Source organism: Apus apus, chromosome 4 (genome assembly GCF_020740795.1).
Source record: "Apus apus isolate bApuApu2 chromosome 4, bApuApu2.pri.cur, whole genome shotgun sequence".
Classification (NCBI taxonomy): Eukaryota; Metazoa; Chordata; class Aves; order Apodiformes; family Apodidae; genus Apus; species Apus apus.
In genome coordinates, this window is record NC_067285.1 from 106,810,787 (window position 1) to 106,835,618 (window position 24,832).

General features: G+C 39.5%; 2 protein-coding genes across 5 annotated transcripts in view; one reads left to right on the forward strand and one right to left on the reverse strand.

The window, feature by feature from the left end:
• NSD2 (nuclear receptor binding SET domain protein 2) overlaps window positions 1–4,099 on the reverse strand; it is a 98,938-nt gene extending 94,839 nt beyond the window's left edge. For all 3 annotated transcript variants that reach the window (XM_051619946.1, XM_051619942.1, XM_051619947.1), the window contains exon 1: window positions 4,013–4,099. The gene's annotated coding sequence lies outside the window, so the exon portion shown is untranslated. The remainder of the gene's footprint in view (window positions 1–4,012) is intronic.
• A 103-nt stretch (window positions 4,100–4,202) lies between these two features.
• LETM1 (leucine zipper and EF-hand containing transmembrane protein 1) overlaps window positions 4,203–24,832 on the forward strand; it is a 28,338-nt gene continuing 7,708 nt past the window's right edge. For both annotated transcript variants that reach the window (XM_051619948.1, XM_051619949.1), the window contains exons 1-12: window positions 4,203–4,285; window positions 8,787–8,844; window positions 10,741–11,197; window positions 15,732–15,875; window positions 16,854–16,991; window positions 19,326–19,529; window positions 20,019–20,138; window positions 20,759–20,890; window positions 21,507–21,686; window positions 22,297–22,452; window positions 23,680–23,814; window positions 24,372–24,562. In XM_051619948.1, the coding sequence (XP_051475908.1) occupies window positions 4,207–4,285; window positions 8,787–8,844; window positions 10,741–11,197; window positions 15,732–15,875; window positions 16,854–16,991; window positions 19,326–19,529; window positions 20,019–20,138; window positions 20,759–20,890; window positions 21,507–21,686; window positions 22,297–22,452; window positions 23,680–23,814; window positions 24,372–24,562 (1,994 nt within the window). In that variant the 5' untranslated portion in view covers window positions 4,203–4,206. The remainder of the gene's footprint in view (window positions 4,286–8,786; window positions 8,845–10,740; window positions 11,198–15,731; window positions 15,876–16,853; window positions 16,992–19,325; window positions 19,530–20,018; window positions 20,139–20,758; window positions 20,891–21,506; window positions 21,687–22,296; window positions 22,453–23,679; window positions 23,815–24,371; window positions 24,563–24,832) is intronic.

A 24,832-nucleotide genomic window follows, 5' to 3' on the forward strand; every position in this document is an offset into this window, starting at 1 on the left:
ACAGCAATGCCTCTTTTTTTTTTTCCCCCTCTCTCTCTTAGGATTTACTCTCAACAGTGGTGAATAAAGATGAGGTTAATCTCATATTGTTAAATCTATTCAAGGAGACAACCTGGGGATTGCCATGGAAACAGATTCTACAGACTAAAAGCGTAATCCTACTTTTAAATACAGTATATGGGCCTGTACCCCTACGTAGCTGACAGAATCATGTTGTTTGCTCATACGTGAGGTTGCAGCAGGGAAATGCCAAACCTGTCTCCCATCTCATCAACTGCTAATTATGCTCCCCTCTTCCTGCTTATGCAGCCTAGAGCATGGAGCATTGCACCTCCTTCCCCTCCACCCACTCAGGCTTACCTCCCCAGCCCCTTGCTGCCAGCTCTGCTTGTCCCCGGGGTGTGACAAGCCAGGTGTGGTGGTTCTGGCAGGAGTGCTGTAGGTTTGGCGTTGCTATACAGCCACTTTCCAAGCTACAGGGCCACTGACCATGTGTCCCAAGTTGGGAGTGGGGCTCTTGTTATACTCCAAAAAAAAAACCCCAATAGGATGTAGGAAGCTCTTCCCGGCACATGTCCTCAGGGAAGGGGTGACAGCGATGGTGAGTGGCCCCCAGCCCAGCTGTGCAGGTAATTTTGGTAGGTCACAGAGGAATCCTGCTCCCCGTATGCATCTGCCTGCCACCCACCCGAGCTTGTTAGATGGCGAAGAGGCAAAGAGTAAGGGACAACAGCAGATAAGAATTTCATGTAAGTATTTACTATGGGAAATCTGTCATGCTGTGAAGTAGCTCTTTCCTGAAAAGAGTGAACTGCATATATAGCTAGTTATATCTTTGCTCCCTGTTCATGCTGACATTTGCCCCCCACTTTATAGGCAGATCTCTAAATTTCCTCAACAAGTATTAAAGGTTCATCTGCTCCTTTTTCATGTCTATGCAAGTAATGCACAGCAGTAGGCATATTCTGTGCTCTTATTTGCACATACCTCTTTTAGACAAGCAAAACATTCTTGCTTTTTTTCACATCACTGGGCTGTGCTTGTATTATCGGTAAAATACACGTTTTGATATTCCCACAGGCTGTACCAGGCATCACAAGCTCCCCTTATTTGTAGTTGTCTTGTAATTGTTTAGATAGCTCTCACTTTGCTTTTCCTTATATTTAACATTCAGGGGAAAATATGTCGATGTTTAATGCCAGATAATAATCTTAATTTTGTTTAAATACAAAATAAATAACATTTATTTTAATAATTCTCAAACCCTTATTCAATTCACATGGAAAAACAGGTTTGCATTTCTTCCTTCTAGACTTCCCTCCTCTTCTTGCTAGAAAACACATCGTTTTCAACAAGATGGCTGACAGCTTTTCCACACAACATGGTGGCTTTAAGAACCACGTCTAAAATGGCCATAGCAGCTTAAGTTATTTAAAAATAAACCCTAGTAGCTTTGCACGTCGTGTATTTTATTCCGGGGCTGAGCATTTTCTTTGTCAACTCACAGGCTGTTGGTCGGGGTGGAGTGAAAGGTGTTTTTCTTTATAACAAAACCTGACCTGGGTGGAAGGCCCAGGAATCACCTACAGTCACGAGGCCTTTCCATGTGGGAGCAATTAGTGCAGCTCCTTGAAGGTTATTAACACTTTGTCTTTTCTTCAGCATTATTTCACAATGCTTGGTAAGTGCACAAAATCAATTAGTATTTTGAAACGGTGTCCCTTTAGGAAATTTTCACTGAGTCCATTGTCATTCCTTTTCATATACAATAGAAAACCATGTAACTTCCAGGTATAAACAAATCTGGAACAAAAGAGTGTACAAAAACATAACGGATTCAGCTCTGAAAAGGCTCATGCATGTACATTGTCTGCTACCCTGAATACTAATGAATTTAATGAAACTATTGAAAGTCTGGTTACTTGTCTGCATAAATGTAGTGAGACCTCTGTAATCATCTGTTTGCTGTCTGAAATCTCTTGTCAATAGTTTAATGACTTCGGAGCATATTATTTTTCTTGTATAGGCTTCATATAATGTTTCTACATAATTAAACAGCTTTGTTAGAGGAACTGCCATTAGTTGCCCTATTTCATTTGGTTTTGTTGTCAGCCAACCAGAAAGAAAAAAAAGAATAACAAGAGAAGGCTACAAAGCCAGTCTAGTGAGAGAAATGTGTAGATTGGGAAGATGTTTTCGTTGTTGTGATTGTTGTTTTTTTTTAAGACTGCCATATTAACATATATAAAGCACTATTGTTAAGTTGCACATTTTAAACCATTTTAACCATTTAAATGCACTATACAGTTAAATACTTGTAAGGCAAACACAGCAGGTGAGCAATCTTGCAACACATTTGGGACCCTAACACTTTAAAAGCAACTCTGATAAGTACATAATAACACAAATGGTTTTGTATTAAATAATGACACCAATTTATTTTTGGTAAATTTGTAACACTAAATATAAACAACACTAGTTTTTCTGTAGGCCAGAGAGTCAGAATATGTGAAAAAGCATGTCTTGATTTAATTTTTTTGTAAGATTTGGTGAACTGAAAATTCCATGTTCACATACTCTTTTGAATAATGATTAAAAAAAAAAATAGTTTAAATTTAATCTCAAATTTTTAATACTTAGGAGAAACCCTGAGGATTTTCTTTAAACGCACAGAAGAACCTTAAAACATTGCTAGTTCAATCCCTGCGTTTGCCAAGTCTCAAGCACGACAGGGCGACTGCAGACACGCTTGCTCTTTTTCCTGCGACACCAGGCGCTGCTTTCGGTCACCTTTGGGCTCAGACCTGAAGCCCCTCCTGCCATTTTACCTGTGAAGTTGAACAGCACCGATTTCCCTCGGGACTTCGGGGGGTGTGCAGGCGAACAAGCAGATAACCTGCGAAAGGCGGGAGGCCTGAAACCGCAGCCTCCCGGTCCCTGCAGAGCCCTGTCCCTCAGGCAGCCATCTTGTTGGCAGGGCCGGCAGCCATCTTGTTGAAAAGCAGCTCCTGCAGCTTTCCACCCCCCCCCGTTTTTGTTTTGTTTGTTTGTTTTTCTTTTTTACAGCAAGGAAGGCACCGACACCCACGCCTCACACCCACGGCTTTAAAAATCTCGCCGTTCTCTCGTTAAATTGTAACTCCTGCCGGTTTGATGCCGGTTATTCCCTGCACCTGTCCACACAATTAAAAAAAAACTGAAGAAAAATTAATGTTACTGTTTATTACTGCACTGAGTAATGAAATCCTTGCTAGAAGATCCTAAGGTGGTAGACTTACATTTGAAGAATATCGTGCTACCTGTAGCCAAACTATTAGCACTAGCAAAGCACATCTGTCGTTTGACTCAGGTTCTAGTTGATATGAAAAGCATCTTGGCTTCGCGAACAAAAGGCTTATTTTTCTATCGCACCCCGAGATGCGCCAGCAACACGTTGTGCATGCGGTGAAACGACTGCTGCTGAGCCGTGCTCAAGAGCAGCAGCGCTGCCAAAGATTTTTGCCCCAAAAGGTGAGTGCACGCCGTTCCACACACGGTCTGGTGTTGGCGTTGTACTTAGGAGTAGCGTTACCTTCCTGCTGGCCACACCGAACCCCTCCGGCCGGCCCCAAAGCTGCCGGCGCCCTCCCCTCGGGCAGCCCTCCCTCAGCGCACACGGCCTGGCGTGACCCCCGGGGCGCGGAGGTGGGTTCACGGGCTGTCAGCCGCGGCCCCGCCGCATTGCCGTTTCCGCGGTCTCCTGGGGTAAACAAGCCCCGCGCTGGCTCCGGGGCGGCTCAGGCAGCTTCCTGCAGCCCCCGTCCCCCGGGAGCCTGCCCACACACCGCTCCCCTCCGCCGGCTGCCGGGGGACAGACACCCTCGCCCTGCCGACGGGAGGACTACATCTCCCAGCACGCCCCGCGCCGCCCCCTGACGCTCTCCCCCGAGCGCCTCGGCCCAACGTCACGCCGCACCGCTTCACGACTACAAATCCCGCCATGCAGCGCGCCCCGCGCCCGCGGGCGGCTTACCGTGCTCCCCGCAGGACTACAGTTCCCGGCGTGCCCAGCGCCGCGGGGCGGGGCGATGCCCGGGCGGCCGGCAGCGGCAGCTCGGCGCTCCAGGGTGCGTGGGGATCGCGGCGCGGGGCCCGGGCGGCGCGGCTCTCGCAGGCCGCCGCCGCCGCCGCCGCTAGCCCGCCGCCCAGCCGCCCCACAGCGCCAAGATGGCGTCCATGCTGCTACAGACCTGCGGCCGGCGGGCCTGCCGCCTGCCCCGAGCGCTGCGCCGCCAGCCGCGGCTGGGTGAGCCTGCCCGCGGGCCGTCCGGCGGTGGGGAGGGAGAGACAGCCGGCCAGCCGCCCGGGCCGGCCCCGGGGCGCGGTGCGGTGCGGCCACGCTGCCGCCCGGCCCGTGGGGCCTGTGCTGCCGGCGGCAGCCGAGGCCTGAGGGGGAGGGGGAAAGGAGGGCGGGCGGAGGCGGCGACGACGTCTGGGGGCTCCCGGTGTGGGCGGAGAGGTCGGTAGGGGAAGGAAGGGCTGCCGCGGGGCCACGGCCGAGTCTTCGCCGGCCCGTCCTCTGGAGCCGGTGTCAGCGGGCACGGCTCTGAGCCGCTGCTGCTTTCGGGGAGCCGCTGCTGTCGGCTCGGGCGCGGTTCCCCCGCTCCCTGCCTGCTGTGGCCGGGGTGGACAGCTCGGCTTTTCGCGTTGTCTTCCCTGCCGGGATGGCTGGAGGGGCTGCGTTCCCCTCGGGACAGCACGCGTGCATCTCTGCAAGGCCAGCTGGCTGAGGGAACAAAAAAACAATAAAGTGCTTGTTCTTGAGGTGCCAGGGCACGTTACTACGTTTCAGTCCCGCCTGCCCTGCGGTCAGTGTCGCTTGGCTGCAGAGCCGCGTTCGCACTAGTTACATGCTTTTCAGTATCCGTTAAGAAAAGACACGAGGTTACTTTCTTAGTCTGTGTTGGGAGGGAAATGTGAATTTGCCTTTTCCCAGGAAGCTTTGAAATCTTGGGGAAACTGAAGGGAAACGGCAGTGTGTGGCACTGTTTCCATTAATAATAAAGACAATTTGGCAGTTTAAATACCTTTGGGCGGTGAGGTTTAATGACATGAAACAGCTGATAACTTGTGACGTGCATGAGGCCTGTAGATGCTTTTTATGTCCGTGAGTTGGAATGGCAGGGGTTTAGCGAGGAGTCAGTGAAAGCTTAACAGGCAGTGGATTGTCACTGACATTGAGCCCTGACTTATTGCTGAAGGGCTCTCAGTGAGAAACAGTATCTGCACATTCAGATTCTGGCAAACCTCATTAACAAACATATGGATGTTTGTTCATTTTGATAAACCAGTTGACTTCTTGGTTAACAATAATCACTCAAGTGTAATAGCTTCTTGTTGATGGGAATTTCTATTTTTGCTGTGGTTGTAAAGAACATTTAATTAGGCTGAGCTTGCACAACGACCTGAACAAGAAGCTGGAGTATTGTAGCCATTCATTTTGTTAAAACAGAGGTGAAACACATCCACGTACCATCAGATTAGATGGGAGCTTTGACTCTTCTGTGGCATAGCATAAGAAGAAATGCTGATGATCACTACATTTTTGTCTGTTATAAATCTCACCCCACATGAATCGTTTCATCTCATTTGATGAAATACTGCAATAGAGACAAATTATGTGTGTGCTGTGATACCCCATGCTTATGGTATAATAAATGCTTTCAACTGGGGTGTTAATCTATTATTAACACGTTATTGTGCACTGTCATTTTTTTGTACAGTGTTTTGCTTTACTTAGCTCATCTTCTTTGCTTTACGTGTAAGTAAGCTAAGATTAAATTAAAGCTAAGTGCTTCTAAGAATCCTAAATGTTCTTCCTGTAAAGATCAAGCTGTTAAGTACTGTAGGCTTATGGACTTACTTCATGTTAGCCTTTTTTAAAAAAAAGCATAGAACAGTACACAGCTATTCTGCATTTAAAACTTCTGGTTTGATGTTTCATTAAATGTAAAAATGAAGTTTCTCATTACTTCTGTTCCATTAGGTATATGTAAACATACAACTTTTCTGGCACTTTTGCCTTTCTTACTTCCAAACCAACTAATCCTAGTGCAGATTCCATAAAAGCTCAACACTTGAAATGAAGTGTTGAGTATGGTACTCTACAGTGACCTTGTTCATACACTTTTGGATGTCTGCATTTTCCTAGATGGAAGAAGCATGGACTTTGCTCCTATTTGAAGAAGAGTATATATATTATTTCAGGGTTGGCTTGTACTTAAGTACATGGTTAGAACAGACACTGCAATACATGAAGAGCTCTTGTCAGAGCTGACAGAGTTGAAATCAACAGTTATTTTACAGAATCTTTTGGTGAAATGGTATTTCTGTGTGCCTGTTCACACTGAATGGCTGTACAACAAGAAGTGTTTGGGTGTGTGTGTTTTCTTACAGTAGCCTTGGAATTTTGTTCTTTGATCCCTTCCATATCATGGATGAGTCTGGTTGGAAAAAAAATGAAGATAAGCAAAGTGAAAGTGTATTACTGCTGTTAATTTTATCTAAGAAACTCCAAGCCAGTTTTGATCTCCAGATCATCCCTCTTTGTTCTAGAGGCACCTGTCCAAAGCAGGTGATGTCCTCCAGTAGTTTGACTCTCAGTTTTGGCACATAGGCTTTGTGTGCTTCCTGGCATTCAGGTGAGAGAAATGGATTACTGTGCTGTGACTTATTATTCCTCAAGGGTGTGCACACTTCTCTGCTTTGCTCTGCTGTTCCTTAAAGTCAGGGACATCCTTCTGCGATGGCTAGACTCTTGGGTCAAGAAGTTCAGCTACTGATCTTTCTGTAAGTATTGGAGAGTGTCACAATGCCTTCAGAGATTTTCAGGGATTGATTTTTGAGCCAGAAACAGTTTTTCCCCTGACTTTACTTGCAGTGGCAGTGAGTACCTGTTAAGAGTTTGATACAACTTGAGATGGGTAAATCCTTTTCCTTTGACAATGCCAAACCTTTATTGTTATGACATCAAAGCCCACTTAGTGTGGGACATCCATTGATTATTGAGATTTTTCTTTCATAAATTAACATCTTTTTTCCCCCTTCTCCCCTATTCCATACCTTCTGATTGCCCCGCCTGATTTTGGAGGTATGACATTACCTCTAATAATTAGGATATTTTGTTGGGGATTGCTTTTGGTGATCAGCATTGAGTGCTGTGTTTTCTCAGATACAACTTAAGGTGTTCTCTCATAGGCTATATCTTGGCATTGGAGGTGGAAAGGTTGACCTCTAACCTCTAGCATTACTTTTCTGTCCTGCTTTCTCTTTAAGATTGACCAGAAATAGTAGGTAGGAGAAACAAACCATCATGTGCCTATTCCATCCAGCCTTATTTATTTAATTAGCTAGTTAGGTAGTTATTACAGTGAATTCTGAAAAGATTGGCAAAAAAGAATCAAGTCTTTTAGAGTCTTGCTCATGTGCTCTTCCCTTGTTCTGTTTAGGAATCTTTTTGTACTTGGTATTGGCTAGTTATTGAGTTACTGCAGCTAGGTATCGATACAAGATTATTATTTTTTTTAATTTCTCGGGGCAGATGGATTCTTTTCTAGTGGGCTCAGGGGTGATTTTCAGTGATTGTAGTTTTCATACAGCCACTAGGTAGCATTTTATGTAGCCCGTGGTGCTTCCATGGTGTGGGATGGTTGGAAGGCTTTCATGCGTGGCCCTTTATTGAAGCATGTGAACAGACTTAGATAATTTATCATTTGGTGGTCTCCTGAATTTATTTCCGATTTATTGCTTATTCAATTTATTGCCACTTGTCTCCGTACCTGGATAGAGAATGCCCATATATAGGTGTAAGTCCTCCCTGTGGACTTTATTAGTTATTATTAGGACTGATTCTGAGTTAGTGTTTCAAATAAAATTCATTTTGAGAAGCATGGCTTTTGCTGGAAAGCTGGCCCTTCATATTCTTTGAATCAGCCTCTTGCCCTTCAAGACAATTTGTATCCTTTGCAGAGGGACCCAGTGGTAGAGCTATTTTTAACAGGTGCTAATCAAAATGGACAGCAGTGTATTGACATGGTATTGTGGTTCCACCTCTCTAGTGAGTTGTGTTTAGGTTCCTGCTCACATTTGATTTGTTGTTCTGCTTAAAACAAAACAAACATTTTCATCCTACACACTTGGCAAGTGCTCCATTTGGATCTGTGTTGTCATGAAGCCATTAAAAAATCACATTTGCTTTCTTTGAAGTTGTTCTGCATTATAGTTGCTTGTCTGAGGGACTTGGAAGCCTGTCTTCAGGCAGCTGAACAAGTGCAAACAGTCCCTCACGTGTCCACAGAGTTCATGCTTGCACAAACACTTTGCTTGGATGCTTATGGAGATGTCAGCTGAGTTACTGAATTGCTTCCAACCTGTTTTTTTCTTTTTTATCCAATAAATTTGGATTACAGGTTGAGAAACACAAAGAGCAAGGCATGTGCTTTGACTTGGGTTGGAATAGAATGAGGTATTGGGGCTTCAGTACTTCATATGGTTACTGTCAGAGAAAAAAAAAAAAAAAAAATCAGTCTTGGCTGTTTGTGATGCACAATCATCCAAAGTGTGAATGTGCTCACAAGCAGCGCACTGTAAGGAAGTCGCTGTTAAGCAGCATCTTTTTTGTGCTTTCACTGGTAGCCATTCCTAAGTAAAGATTAGTCTTTTCAATAATGTATTTCTGTACAGTTCACTGTGTGGATAAGTGTTTTCCAAAATGTCTGAATTAATGCTGATTATTGGTATTTTTCTAGGAAACTTGGGAGATCGGGCATGTCTTAGCTGTACATCCCTGAGGCTGGCAAACAAAATGTGAGTAAACATGAACTTTCTTCTAAACTCAAAACTGTACAAAATCATCAGCATACTATCACATAGTGTAGGTTAAATCTTCTAAACAAAGTGAGAAAATACTAGCTTCACCTTGTGTTACTGACAGATTAAAGGCAGTCTGAGTATTACTCTCTTCACCTGCTTGGTTGTGTGTGGGAGAGAGTGAGATCTTCCTTTTTTCGCCTACTTCCCCTTTCACTTAGGATGTGAAAGAGTAGAATATTAATCTTGTTACATTGCAGGTGATATCATAGGCTTCTTACACACTTTCTGTGTGGAGTTCCACAGAGTAAACATTCAGTCACAGCTAGTTTGAAAGCCATAGTTGACAGTTGTAAATGCAGATAATTTAAGTTGTATCTTTATTAAACCAAAGTAGTTTACTGTATGTTACAGGCTTGGGTGAGGTTCTCTTAGGAGTTGGTGTCCTCTTTTGAGTAGAAATCCAGCCACTGTGTCCTCTTACAGTACTTAGGAGTTGGGTGTTGGCAGAATCTGTTCTCTTCCTGACTTGGCTGACAAGTCATACTTGTGGATATGAATTTCCTAACGCCTTTCCTTGGAATGCTAAAATATGTATCCTCTAGTTTATTTACAGCCTATCTTCTCAGGAAACAGTGACTGTTCTTCCATTTCCTAAGTTTTCATTTGAACATAAGGATGTATCTCTAGACATAGTCCTTAATACGAAACAAAGTAATTCCTTTTTTACTCATGTTACTTGTATATCACTGAATAATTAGTTATGAGAGGTTTTCTAATACATAAAACGTTTTAAAAAATGTTAATACATAAAACATTTTCAAGTCTGTTTCCTTTTAACTAGATTTTTGTATGGGGTCTTTCTCTTGGAAAATTGGAAACTTTTGATTTTAAGTCGGCAGTAGAATATCAGGACAACATTGTTGTTGTTTTTTTGAGAAGTTGTTGTTACTCTTTTGAGAAATTTGGGTTTTTTGTTTTTACCAAAAGCTATTTTCAGTTCATTCACTGAAGACAAACACTTTCTGATTTTATTTTGGTAGTAAAAGGGTTTGGTGAAGAAACACCCGAGTCATTTTTATCCTGTAGGTGACTTAATGTTGGCATTTGAGTTTGAGGGACATCTAATGGAACTCGTTCATATAAAATATTTAATCTACTATTTTAAGTTTGTCATACTCTTTTATAAAAGTGTGTACAATCCTACTTGCATATAATGAGTAGTTTTGTGTGTATAATGAGTAGTTCTATGTTTTGGAGCAATGCTTTAATTCAGTTTACATTTAATTAAAGAAAAGATCAAAATTCTGAATAGGTTGAAGAGAGTTGGTTCTGTGTGCCCCAATTCAGTAGCATGGTGAAAGTTTGTGCAAAAGTTTCTGCTGAAAAAGGAAAACTAGATATGTGGAGATAGTAAAAGAGGAACTCTAATGAAAATGAATTTCTCTGATACTAATTCTCTAACTCAGCACCCTGTCTCTTTTTTTTTCAAGTGTTTTGTTCGAACAGGAGAAGTAATAGGAGGGACTTTATGCTGCTTATGGATTTACAGATTTCTTTTCAAATGTAGCTTCCTAAATGGAGAGCACTTCTGATTGCTGCTCTCTATTGAATTGGAGTAAAAGAAGCTACCGTTCCAAAGTTGTTTAATGGAAAATACCCTGCAGGCTTTATTTGGTTTTTGGTTATGAGGTAAAGCCAAGCATTCTTTTCAGGTGTCGACATAAGTCTTGGAGAGTCACAAGTTTGTTGTTATTTTTTCTTCTTAAACATGTGGTCAATATTTGTCAAGTGATACATTTGATAAGTACACAAATATACATGACTATACAAATACGTATAAATAGCTTCTGATCTGTTGCTAATTTTTTAATGTTTTTTTTTCTTTTGCAGGGCTGTACACTTTAAATATTGCACTAGTGTCCCTCCTGTTTACGCATACTCCAAAAAAGGTCGCTACTGTTGTTGGACTAAAGGGTCTGAGCAAATCTATTTTACCTTTACGAGCTCTTCTGGCTCATGGACACCGCTAGCAACCATGGGTGTTTTAGGTCCCCAGTATCTTCCAGTCAGATGGTGGCACTCTTCACTTCCCCTTCAAGATGACTCCATAGTTGAAAAGTCACTGAAGTCCTTAAAGGACAAAAACAAGAAATTAGAAGAAGGAGGTCCTGTGTATAGCCCAACAGAAGTGGAAGTTGTGAAAAAATCTCTTGGAGAGAGGATTGTGGATGAACTGAAGCATTACTACCATGGTTTTCGATTACTGTGGATTGACACAAAAATAGCTGCAAGGATGCTCTGGCGAATCCTTCATGGAAACACTTTGTCTCGTCGAGAACGGAGACAGGTATTGAGTAAATACCAATCTGAGTATCCTTAGCAATTGCTCCATTTTGTCTGAACTGAGTTGGTTCTTTCTGTTGTCTTTGGTTCCTAGAATTAAGATTGCTAGGTGTATTTCCCTCTTCCTCCCTGTATGGACACTAAAAATTTTGGCTATGACTCCAAAACATTTTTCTTGTTCCTCATTATTGATGATGAAATTGGTAATTTCTAGTTGGCACAGTAGGGAATTCTACTGTTTTGTCATGTGGGCAGCAGTTGTGGTTGTTCTCAAATTCCCATCCAGCTGCTGTGTGTGTGTACATGGTCACTTTCTCTGCTTTTTCACTCCAGCTGGAAAAACAGAGGGAAACACTTCTAGTAAATCTTGGATTTGTGCCAATTCTGTTGTGGGTTCTGGCTTTTAGAACTATCTCAAGCATAAATGTATTTGTGAGATAATTTCCATCCAAAGAAGATAATTTGAAGAAAGTTTTCCTTTTTTGCTTTTCTTGATGGCATGTAGCTTGCATTTTTCAAACTGGAAAAATACAACTGATAATTAACAAAAAAAAAAAAAAGAGAAGAGGTGTTGAGATGAAATCTGGAGTGCAAAATTACACTATTATCAAGATGACAATATTATCAAACTAGAATAACATACATGCATTACAATAGCAATTTCAGTTGTTTTAAAACTGGCATAGTTTGACTTTTTCTTTAAAGAATGTATGATCAGCTTCACCAATTCATAATCAATACATCAAACATGCTGTTTTAATAGTTCTCATTTTACTTTTTTGATGCACAAGATATTTAAGCAGTTTATACAGACAAAATATTGAATTCTGTCTTCCTGCCTTAAAAAAAAAAAAAAATGTGCTGGAAGAAATGCTGGCCAGAAGTGTATGTGCTGTGGGAGCAGGAGAGAGTGGTGCTGATTGCAAGCACTGCCCAGTACTCTGCAGTATGTACACTGTATCCGCAATGTGTTGGGCTTCCATCTAACTTCAAGAATTCTGTTGAATGATCAAAAATATGAGAAGTTGCTCTTTGTTTTAATAGTTTCTTGATCAAATTAGTTACGTAGTTGAACATTTTCATGTGTCATTAAATAGCATCAGAATGTAGTACATGAAAGTTTTTTTTCCCTAGGTTTGCAAAGTTAGGTAAATAAAAAATTGTTAAATGCACATGTAGCAGTTTTCATCTGTGATTGTTTGGTTTCTTTCTACGAAAGCACTAATTGATGGTATTTGGTCCCAGCATCTTTTTGCTACTTCTTATTTTTGCCCTCTTCCTTGTGCTGGTACAAGAGTATGGCTGGCAGCTGATTCGGCTGAAACGTTGCTCAGCAATAAGTATAACTGTTTGTGCTGACATAAGAGAGGGATTATGTGGTGCCAAGAAAGAGTAACTGAGGACGGCAGCACTTCTTGAAGTAGCAGTTCTGGCTTGTGCTGGGTTATTGAGAGCTTTGGGAAACCGGGAAACCAAGTGAGACAAATTCATTCATGGTTTAAAACAGAATCAGAAATGCTCCAGAGGTCAAGATTGAAACCATTGATTTTCCTGCCTGCTTCAAGCTCCCTGAGCCATACATCTGAGACATAAGAACAACAGTAAAATATGGATATAATGGAAATATTTCTGCTGAAAGATCAGGACTGTATTCTAGAAGGCATGAACCTTTAGAAGTAATACATTATCTCTGGACACCTATGCATTACTCCATCAGTAGATGAATTTATTCATTTGATTATCCTTCAGTTTTGTCATGTAGTGATGACAGAGTGTCTTTCTAGTATTTAGGTAGTGGTTTGGCATTTGACCTGCCTGATTATTTTTTGTCTGCGCAGAATTGCAATTTCAGCATCAATTCCCATATAAAATAGTAATTTATTGGGCAGGTATAAATTAGTGTTTACATTGCTGTAGCCTGTCTGTTATCTAATGATGTGTTTGTGTCTGTATGTGTGCAATCCAGTGTAGAAGATATAGAGAAAATAGTTTTAAGAACTGCAACAATGTTACTTTCAATCTAGGCTTTATGGTTTTTTTTATATGGAAATAGAAGATTCTTATCTCTTGAGTGACCTCATAGTAGGCTTAGAACCCAGGGTCAGTGGAAAGCAAACCAGCTTGCATCTGAACAAAACCCTTTATGTGTGCTTTTTTGAACTTTATTTCAACACAGTTCATTTTTTGTCAGTTCAGCTTTAAATTGTAGTACAATGACTTAAAGAAGTCTTCAAACTTTGATGCCAGATTAGCTACAACTTAGAAAAAGTTGCTCCTGAACTTAATTTTTTTTTTTTTAAATTAAGCTCATAGTGCTTTAAATTTATTAAACTACTTATGAACTGACAGTTCCAGAGAAATCTTATCTTCACATGGAGTGACAAGTGACTTATTTCTGCCTGCCCTTTCCTTCCTCTTTGGAGGCAATAATGGAAAGATACCCAAGTAATCTAACCACATTAACAAGCAATTGCAGAATGGCTAATGCAGGGGAGCTACTGCTTATGTAAACCAAAAGGCAGTTCCAAAATTCTGCTTGTATAATTGCTGGTAGGGTTTAGATTCAACAGGATCACATACCTAGGCTTAGGAGAAGCAGGACATGCAAAATGTGATACTGGCTGTTTAAAAACTACTTGCTGCTTCCTGCAGCAGAACTGTTCAGGACATGGAGGTGAGATGGCAAACATTAGAGCGTTTGTAGCAGGTATGTCAGCTTTACAAACTCTTCAGCCCTGTGGAGGAGGGAAAATTTGAATACATGAGCTGTAGCAGCAGATACAGTAGTCACAAGTTTCTCGTGTTGTGCTGCCAAATAATGTGTGTGTAATCATGCACCATTGTATTAGGTTCCTGTGCAAAGGTCTTTTCCTTGAGTTAACGGAGGGTGCAGTACCATGCTTTATGTAAGCTGAGCCAGGACAGTGCTGCTGAGAAAAAGACCAGTCCTCCTTGGTGCTTCAGTCAAGTTTTCCAACATCTTCCCCCCCTCAGCCTTCCCATTTGGTTTACGCTGATTAGTTTTAGCTGGATCAGTGGTGAACCTTCTCCTTGTCAGGGCTGTTGCACGCTTGTAACTCTTTATACATTGCATTAGGTTAGCTTAATCTGGTTATAAAACTGCTTCCTTACATATGCATTTTTGCCTTCTACAAATAGTTGCACTCACTGTCTAAAAATAGATACTAGGTAGACATAAGAATTCTGTACTGCTGTCTGTATAAATTCGAGGGATGTTTTTTTAAGGGAAAAAAAAAAATATTCCAAACATTCTTACATCTCTTTGAACTCCCTGGTAGTCATTTATCTTCTATTGTTGGAATGAATGGAAACATCTTTGAGGCTGTAACAATGGACCAAAGCATCCCTTCTGGGAAACTGAATTTTTCCTATACAAAGAAAACTGTCAAACTTTGAATCTGTGGAATTTGTGCATTCCTCAAACAGTATTTAAGATTTGGGTGTTTTTATGCTAAGAATGATAGTTGAAGTTTTACTAGTTCTGTGTCCTAGCAAAGTGTTCCTAGTGTCATGCAGTCTGTACTGGTTGTGGTAGCTGCTGTTCCCCTGGATTGGCATGAGCTGTGGGGAGAAGATGGAGGGGGATTTACTTCTGTAATAACTTTTATGTTGTCTGGTTTTTGCCAGTCATAGCAGTGTTTATCAAATAATGATGTTGAATGACAGTGCTGTGGCAGTTGTGTACTGTAGTAGATGTTGACCTTCAGTCTCTGATTTAAGAAATTACAGTATTCCCAATAAATGATTATTTGCTTTGTAAAATGAGGAAGTGTTAAGCAAGATCTGAAATCCCCAATATAAACAAAGTTATTAAACTTTCAACGAGTACTGAATGATTTGATTACATACTAATACACCCCTAATATATACATTTGTAGGTATACAGAAATCAGAAGGTCAGTATTTTATGCAATTCAAAAATTGGTAACTAATTAATCAGCCTGCTTCGGAGGATTACTGCTCTAGAAAAGCAATGATTAAAAAAAAAAGAATCGACCAAGCTGGGCTTATTATTCTGGATTTAAATGTACATTACAATTGTTATAAAGCAGAGGGGGAGGGATCCCCCATTTTATTCTTGATTACTTAGTCCATAGTTGCTCATGCATGCAAGAAATAGTGAGAGCACAAATAAAGATGAATAAAAGAAGTTAAGCAGCTTTAACAACAACAAATGACCACCTCCTGTTTTCAGGTGCTTTTAAGAGGTTTAAATGAGATACTTGTTCAATAATCCTATTGAGACACAGTGAGGCTTTTGAAATACTTTCTATAGTGTTGAAAAGTGGTGAAACTCTGGCGCTATCGCTATGTAGGGTATAGCAACTTGAAGAAAAAGATACTAAAAACTGACATTGTCATGTCCTTTTTTTGTCTTATTTTAAATTTCCTTTGTAGAAGATAAATATATATATACACATGAGCTTAAGTGATAATGTGAATGATCAAGTATTTATAAGCAAAATTTTATATATTTATTTAAAATATACATTTGTGGTTGTGTTTGTTTTTTCCAGTTTCTTCGAATATGTGCTGATCTTTTCCGCTTGGTCCCTTTCCTAGTTTTTCTCGTTGTCCCATTTATGGAATTTTTGCTTCCAGTAGCTCTGAAGTTGTTCCCTAATATGCTTCCCTCCACATTTGAGACAAAGTCTAAAAAGGTAAGCAGGTCTGAATTTGTAATCCAGTAATCTGTCTTGAAAAAACCAGAACTTTGGTAAAGAAAGAAAGTAGAAAAATTCTAAAAATCTTAATTTTTCTTTGGTCTTTGGGGGATGTTTTTTCCTTCTTTTATGTTGTTTTGATGATCTTGCTCTTAATGTGCAATAATGAAAGAGTGCCGCTGTTAGCTTTTTATATCTGCAGGTGCTCCCCTCTCAGGGCTGTAAACTTGTTTTGTTGTTTGCTATCCTTATCCCTTTTCCTATGACCCTTACAAAGCAAAAATCAAAGCTCTGAAACTCTGATTTCTATTACAATGGTTAGGCTTTATCTTAACATTTGTAGTCCTTATTCTTGATGTAGGGTTTTTTGGTAGGTATATAAACTATTTTAAATACCCTCTAATAACTTTTTTTCTTTTGAACTTTATTACTTAGTTAATTTTTCTGCAAATTGTTTAGACCTTTGTAAAAACAAACCAAAACCCCCCAAAAAATTTTCACTTTCGGAGCACAAAAATATTTACATGAGATTTGTACATGTTGAGCTCCCAGTCAGTCACAGATAAAATCAGTCGTGATTGTATACTTGGATCTAAGTTACGGTTAATTCATAGTTCTGTGATAAATTCCTCTTTGTTTGGATGAAATGCAGTGTAGGATTTTTATGCTGAATACAGGAGTTGGGAAATACCCAAAACAAGGTTAGTCAGTTCCCATTGTGTTGTTAATAATTCAGAGGGTGCGTGTTAGTTTTAGCGGGTGAGGCCACTCATGCTGCACTTCACTCTGACATTGCATCTCCTGCTTCTTGGAGCTGTGTGCTGATCAGCCTATTTTTAAGTGCAGTTTGGGGATCTGTGTATGATGTCTGTGTTACAGCAGAACTTCAGAATTACTTGTCTAAGGGCAGAAGAAGTGGGTTTTAGTGCACATATTTCTTGAAAGGACTTTTAAACCATGTCATTTTTTTAACAGGAGGAAAGATTGAAGAAAGAATTGAGAGTAAAGCTTGAACTGGCTAAATTCCTTCAAGATACAATTGAGGAGATGGCCTTAAAAAATAAAGCAGCCAAAGGAAATGTTACTAAAGATTTTTCAGCATTCTTTCAAAAGGTAAAATTAAAAAAAAATGTATTTTCTCTTCCTACTAAAAATAGTTTGGTGTTTTGTTTGGTCAGTGTCATCATCTGATGCCTTTATTCTGTTGGATTTGAAGAAGCATGGTATAATAGGGTTTTTTAGGATAGATTTCTTTTTTGCAAGTAGTGCTCCAGTGTGATGAAGTTTTACTGGTTCTAGCTTTGGTATTCTAGCTGGTACTTTCAGTCTCTGATTCTAGGAACAGTGTATTTCTGTGCAGTCAGTTTTTGTTCTTTTATTTTGTTAATAATTTAATTCTAACATCAAAAAGAGTATGTACTCAGTGATTACTCGTGTAGCTTTTTACTTCTTTTTTGAACCCTGGGCTTAAAAAGTGAGAAAGAAGTTCTTTCCTAACTAACTGATGAAAACTTAGTGGGGGAAAAGTAAAATGTTCTTGTTAAATTTAATTCTGCTGATAAAAACAGTTTTTAAATGCATGGCTGTTATACTGCTGAAATCCTTTTGGATAGTGACTAGAATGTGGTATAATCTGCAGTTTTGCTAGAAGGTGAGTGCTGTGTTTGGTACAAAATTGTTCTATTCACAAGCAGTTGCTGATACAGGGCCTAAATGTCAGAAATCTGCCTCCTTCAGTGATGCCTTTAGGTTTGACAGTGTTGTCTTCCTCCAAGTTGTTGGTAAGGGTCAGGTATTCTCTGGAGAATTTAAAAATACCTTCTTTAATCTTCTCAGCATAGGATTTATTCTAGTTACTCTGATTGTAGGACTGTTGAATAAGAAATCGTGCCGAGAACTGTCATTTGCTGTTCAAAGTCAGAATGTAGTCTCTTCCTTTGAGGAAGAGAAAAATAAGCCTGGGGATTCCAGACCTCAATAACTTCACAAGTCCTGTCAGCTAGCTGAGCTCTTCCTGCTCCTCAGTGCAGAGAATAAGGTTGTAAAGGGTGGGGTAATAAGATCATGTTGATAGTGCTGAGTTGGTTACCTCAGATAATGCAATTGGCGAGCCTTGCCAGCTGCTACCTGCTTGCAAAATCCATGTACTTTGAAGCAATCATCTCTTTCTGTTTTTTTCATATTAAATGATAAGTTCTAGCAGTTAGTAGCTGAAGCACCTATGCTGCAGACTCTGGGAGCATGCCACTGCCATGCTTCATGTTTGGAACATGTCATTTTCTCTGAAAGAATTGCCACTGGGAATTGACATTTGATGGTTCATTTCTGTGGAAATAAAGTATCACTCCACATTTGCTGAAGGAAGTCCCACGCTCCTCTGATGACTAAAAAGAAGTTTCAAGCCCTGCATTTTGTATGTGTGGGTGTGCTTCTAACAGCTATAAATTTCTCATTTATGCCATGGAGACAGACTTCATTGATCTCACTTCACTGTACTAGATAATAAATGTCAGAGCAAGAAGAAAGTTAAAGTTTTCCAACCTTTTTGCTATTCTATAGCTACTTCTGGAATGAAGTATTTGATGTTGCAAGAACCATTGATTATGGCTTAACATGTTTGCTGCCAAATTCCAGATTTTCTCTGTGGAAAAGTGTGGATTACTAGGAAGTTTGAGTTTGTACTCTAAAGAAACTTACATTTGGCTCTGCTGTAATTCAGCTTTAAACAAGGAAAAAAATACTTTTTGTGTTTTTCAAGTTCCATTTTTGGCTTCTGTAGTGAAGGACCTGGTGAAGTGGAACACCAAGGCCTTTGACCTTTCTTTCTCTGAGTTAGTTTCTCAACTACACAAGTATCCTGGAGGTTAATGGACTCAATACTGTCTTGTCTTCCGAATTTCCAGCTTTTCCTGTACTCAGTAGGTGTTCACTAAAAGATTTGAGTTGGCAAGTAAAACAGGTAGGTACAATCAATTTACACAGGTAATGTTAGATTGTCAGATTGTACTTGATCCTACTTAGCTTGTATTTTCTTTACAGGGCCTAAAAAAGGTAGATGGGTTGGGAAAAGTGTTTCTGGATATCTACATACTATTTAGACAGAACGTGTTAAGTGACTGGAATTACTTCATTGTTAAGTTCTGTAGATTTTGGATTCAGTAATATCACTAATAAGCAGTGCCAACTCAGATGGACCTACTCGTTAGTATACAGATGCATCTCATTTTTGTTCTTGTTAAAGTATGTTGTGCAGTGTTCTTGGCAACTATCAAAGCCATCAATTCTTTGGCCTTTTATAGTAAATAATTTTTTAAAAATTTGTTTTGTGTTTTCCTTGTGTCCTATTTCCTACTATCAAATGAGGAGAATATTTTTGTTTTTCAAAATAATAATGCCCAACCCTAACATTTGCTTTGAAGAGCTTTGTGTGTTTGTTTTTTCCTGCAGATCAGGGAAACAGGCGAAAGACCCAGTAATGAGGAGATCTTAAGGTTCTCTAAACTGTTTGAAGATGAGTTGACTCTGGACAATCTAACCAGGCCACAGTTGGTGGCACTTTGTAAATTGTTGGAACTTCAGTCAATTGGGACAAATAACTTTCTCCGCTTCCAGCTGACTATGAGGTTGAGAAGCATAAAAGCAGATGACAAAGTAAGTCATTCTAAGTAGACACTGGTTAATAATTTTAACATGTAAGAGCAATAAATATGTGTGTGTGTGTATGTATGTGTGTCTTTTTAAGCAATTTCCTTTTTTGTCTTGTCTTATTTCTGAGCTAACTTAGAACAAAAAGGCTTGAAGAGCTCAAAATCTTAAGTGTTCTTTTTAGAGAAAAAGCTGACCTTTTTAAAATCTACCATCAATTGTAATGGAAATAGCTACGTTAGAAAGAAAAGCATTTCTATTAAACTATCATTTCTAAGGGAATTGATAGAAATATTAACATAGAGAGAGACTAACATTATAATTGTGCAGCTGTTAAGGCTACATACAGCATAATGTTCAGTTTGACAAGTGGAGGCTAATGTGTGTTACCACAGCAGCCTCTAGTGGCCTTTGTAAAAATACAGACTTCTGGGTCTGTGTTGATTGTGGTTTTCAATTTCGAGCATGTTAACGTTTATTTTTTGCTTTGTGCAGATGATTGCTGAAGAAGGAGTTGATAGCCTGACTGTTAAAGAACTGCAGGCAGCTTGTCGTGCTCGAGGTATGAGAGCTCTTGGTGTGACAGAGGAACGTCTTAAGGAACAGCTTAAACAGGTGTGTCTTTGCAGGACTGACTACACAGACCTGACTTCAATTAGTAGCTCTGATTTTTGTTACAGTTCTGAGAAGTCGTTTTACATCTGTTCTCATTAAAAGCTTGGCTAAAAGTCTTTCACCTTAATAAGCTTTTGTCATGTGTCCTGTGTAAGTATAGTAGAGGTGGGCTTCTGGTTTTTGACTGGGCTGTAATGTTTGGTTATGCAAATAGATACTTAGACTTAAACATATCCAAAATATGTTTGCAGTTTTGGCCGTTTATCTTGTTAGTTATTTGCATTATTCTGTAAAGAACTTTTATCTTAAGTGGATCAGTTCCTGGTCTATTGGCATTGTCTGGTTTAGAGGAAGATGCATGTGACACAAAACACTTATTCAAATATTAATTCAATACTTCTGGAAGTACTTGTTAAATAAATACAATTTTTTTTCAATGCAATTGCTATAATTCTTTGCTGCTTATAACTGCTGCTGCTGTAGTTCCTATACTAGGATGTTGGCTGATAAGTAGTGGTAAAAAAAATAAAATATTATGTACATTTTTGTGTATGCTTGACTTGATCAGTAAAAAAAAAAATACAAAAATTGAAGACTTGTTTTATGTATTTTGTTTACAGTGGCTAGATCTGCATCTGAACCAGGAAATTCCTACATCGTTGCTTATTTTATCCAGAGCCATGTATCTTCCAGATACCCTTTCTCCAGCTGATCAGCTCAAAACAACACTTCAGACACTACCAGAGAGTGTTGTAAGTATTGATGTAAATACAGTACATAGTATAGTCTGTAACCAACTTTCAGCATCATCACTGAAAATCCATTTAGAGAAGTAGATGTTCTTCCTGGTTCCTTTCTTTTCCTTGAAATGCTAAACCATGGATAAGTTTATTTGAGTGACCCTCAAATGCAGAAGTAGTTAGCTTATTTGTGGAGGGATCTGTGAATAAAGCAAATGAAAGGCATTTTTTCATTGCATGAGGGCAGACAGTAAAAGCATAAGAAGACTGAGAATAAATCTTTTAGTTACATAAAAAACGGTTTGCATTTCAGGCAACATAATGACATGATGAAATGAAAATGTTGAGGCTGTTGTGTAGAGAGAGAAATGATCTGAATGTATTGTTGGGGTAGTCTTGAGAGAAAGAAGAACAAATATGATTTCAGAGTGGAAAGTTCTCATTTTCAAAGAAAGAGCCATCTTTTTCTGAGCAATGCAAAAGCAGGGTGACTCTGGAGGGTTTTAACTATGCATTAGCATGCCTGTGCTACCTTTATCAATAAGGATGTGTAAATTTCATGTGTTACGTAGACATGCCTATATATACACATATATATACTCTAATGAACTACTTATGTTATTTTTAGGCCAAAGAGGCTCAGGTCAAAGTGGCAGAAGTTGAGGGTGAAAAAGTAGATAACAAAGCACGACTGGAAGCAACACTTCAGGAGGAGGAGGCCATCAGAAAAGAAAACGAAGAAAAGGCGATGGAAAGAATATCTGAAGCTGCAGAGAAAGCCAAAGAAACCCTTCAAGTTGCAGCTGTGGTAAGTTCTGCTCTTCACTATTGAGAAATAATTGTCAGCGGTGTAAAAATTACCATGTTATAAGTTACTGCCTCTGTTTTGAATGTTGCCTTCAAGAAACTGGACTTTAAATCCACATAAGGAAGATGTGGGAGAATATTAAAAACTGACTGCAACACAGGACGGTTCACTGTGAAACATAAAGGATTGTTGCAGTCTGGTGTATCCTTGATTTCTGTTTCCTCTTAATTAGAGTAATAAAAAAAGCCTTTTGTTCTTCTAACAAAGGTTCTGGTTTTGTTTGTTTGTTGATCCCTCCCCCATACTTTAAACGTAATTGTTCTTATCATTGACTCTTTCTATTTGTCATTAACCGGATAATGTCATTGCATATTATTTAACTGTAAAAGCTGCTGGCCTGCTGGTGAATTAGGTCTCAGTTGCTCACAGGCATAGATAATTAAGTTTAACAGGATATTTTTATGTGAAACCACTCAGTGTGTTGCAGGTTTTTTGTGTCTTCTCGTAAAAATGTCTACGTCTACTTTGGCAGTTATTCCTGTTTTGAGATGCTAATACAGATGTTGTTATCTTTGTTTTAATTAAAACTCCATGGGTCTTTCAAATTTAGAAAGAGGTGGAATCAGCAGTAGATCTTGAAGCACCTGCTCTGCAAGTTAAAAAAAGTCAGATGGCTGTGGATACTGAACAAGAACTGGCAAGGGCAGAAATGGCCGTGCACTCAGAGACACTGAAAGATACAGCACCAGTATTGGAAGGCATTAAGGTAATCTGGATAAATGTATGTTTTTACACTTTTCAATGCAGAAATTCAAAACATCCATGCAAGAGCCATGATAAGTTGCCTGGATGTCCTTCAGTTTTAACCCTCTTGCCACATTCTGTCAGTGAAAAGCAGCTAATTAGTAGATTGCAAATTCTTAACAACCGATACAAAAGCTGACACCAGCACAAAACATTTCTTGAATATCTCCTTTATCTGCCTGTGTTGTAGATACTAACATACCTACTTTGGGGGGCATTTGCACTGGCTGTAGCTGTCAATGGATCTGTGCATGTTTAACCTGTGTATAGTTAACACATGAATATGAAGAGGGCAAGAGCAGGTAGGGAGGAGTGTTCTTTCTTTTGAAGGGTGTATAGCTCTAAAACCAGAGGATTAAGGACCAGGTTTGGACTAGACTACTAGATTTGTATCAACTTCTTCTAAACTGGTGTGGGCAGTGTGTTGTTTTTTTTTTTTCCCCTTAGGTGAACTATCTATACTGTATTGAAAGCAGAAGTGAGGTTGATACTAATAGAACTCAAAGGGGCTGAATGCCTAGTTTGTGAACTTTTCTGTAGTTGTTTTTTGGAAGCATGTAGTCATTCTACTCTGTGTTTCTGGTATCCTTGTTCACACATCTTTCTATACTCACATGGCTATTTAGAGTTTAGCCACTCAAAATAAAAGTTGGTGTCTGGGTAAGATCAATATGCTAACTGTAGTTAGTATTAGGGGATTTTAGCATTTTTAATCAATCATCTTGAAGTCTTGTTTTTTAAGCTGGGGGTTAAAGTTTTGTTCTCAGCTTTTCATGAGGGAAGTATACCTCACAAACTATGGATTTTCATTCTCATTCTTGCAAAGGTTGTTGAAGATAACTGCTCCAGCTCAGCTTCCTGAACTTTACTCTGCAAATGTTTTTAATGTAATGTATCTTTCCTATATGTAGTGAATAATTTCTCAGTTACTTTGATTTTTCACCCAGCAAAGGAAGTAAAGCATTCTTAAATGAGAGAAAATTTCAAATAGCCAAAACCCAGGAAACAAATCATATTAGCCCAACTTATTACTGGTGCACTTGAAAAATAGGTACCAGAGCAAAGCAATGGAGTTAGCATTTAAGATATCATTACTATCCTCACAATGCACATTTCTACATTAATCCAAAATCTTAGAGAAAAATCACAAATCTGTCTTTCACTAATTTGTATGTATTTTCTGTTACAGGGCGAGGAAATCACTAAGGAGGAGATTGACATGCTGAATGATGCTTGCACCAAACTGCAGGAACAGAAAAAATCACTAACAAAGGAAAAAGAGGAGCTTGAGGAATTGAAGGGTGATATCCAGGAGTATAATGAGGTGAAAAACGGGACATGGAAGTTTTGGGGTTTTTTTAAATTTTATTTCTGTTTGTGTTTAGTTTTAACAGAAATGATCCACAAAGTTAAAGATTATTTTACTTGGATTTCTGTTAGCCTGTTTGGTAGCTGAGTAAATGAGCTTTATACTCCTTTATACAGACCCTCATTTGTGTAACATGTTTAAAGCCTAGTTAGAATCATCAGAGTACTTCCTAGCAAATGAGAAGCCTGTTCTGTTCTTATTCCCAGGGTGGCTAGACTAACAGCTGCAAACTGCTGTGTGCTGTAGAGATGTCATTATTATAAGTACTTGAACTTAAGTAAAATTAATGTTAGCCAGTCTTATGAAAGATGTAGAAAATACATTTAGGAGGTGCATGCAAATGGCAGCAGTGTTAGAATTTATTCTTCTAATTCCAGTGTGGCTTTATATGTCTCTACATTTGCATTTCATTTACAAATGGCTCCTGTCGTGAAGTGCTGTTCTAAGTCAGTAGTGTCTGTTGTTGGGAATTCACACTGACAAATCTTCTCTCTCTTCACTGTTTCTTTTAGGATTTGCAAGAGATAAAAGAGCTCTCTAAAACTGGCGAGAAAGAGGTAGTGGAAGAGTCAAAAGCAAGCAAGCGATTGACCAAGAGGGTGAACCGAATGATTGGACAGATAGACAAAATTATTAATGAATTAGAGACAAACCAAAAGAAAGTGGATGTAAGACTGGACGGTGGTGATAGTCCTCCTGCTGGGTAAGTGACCTGAGAGCACTAAATGTGTGTCTGGCTGTTCATCTTCAGTCTTGCTTTTGTCTGATGTGTGATCAGAGAAGAATTTGCAAATTAGAGCGTTAAGACAACTTATTTAAAAAATTAAACAAATTTGTGCTGTAGATTTTCTTTCTTCTAAGGTATGTTAAATATGGTTGAACTGAGGAAGGAAAAAAGCAGGTATAGTTCCCCCAGTCTTGAGGGGTTCTGAAAGTCAAAGTGTCCATTAATATCTTGCCACCTGTTTCCTGC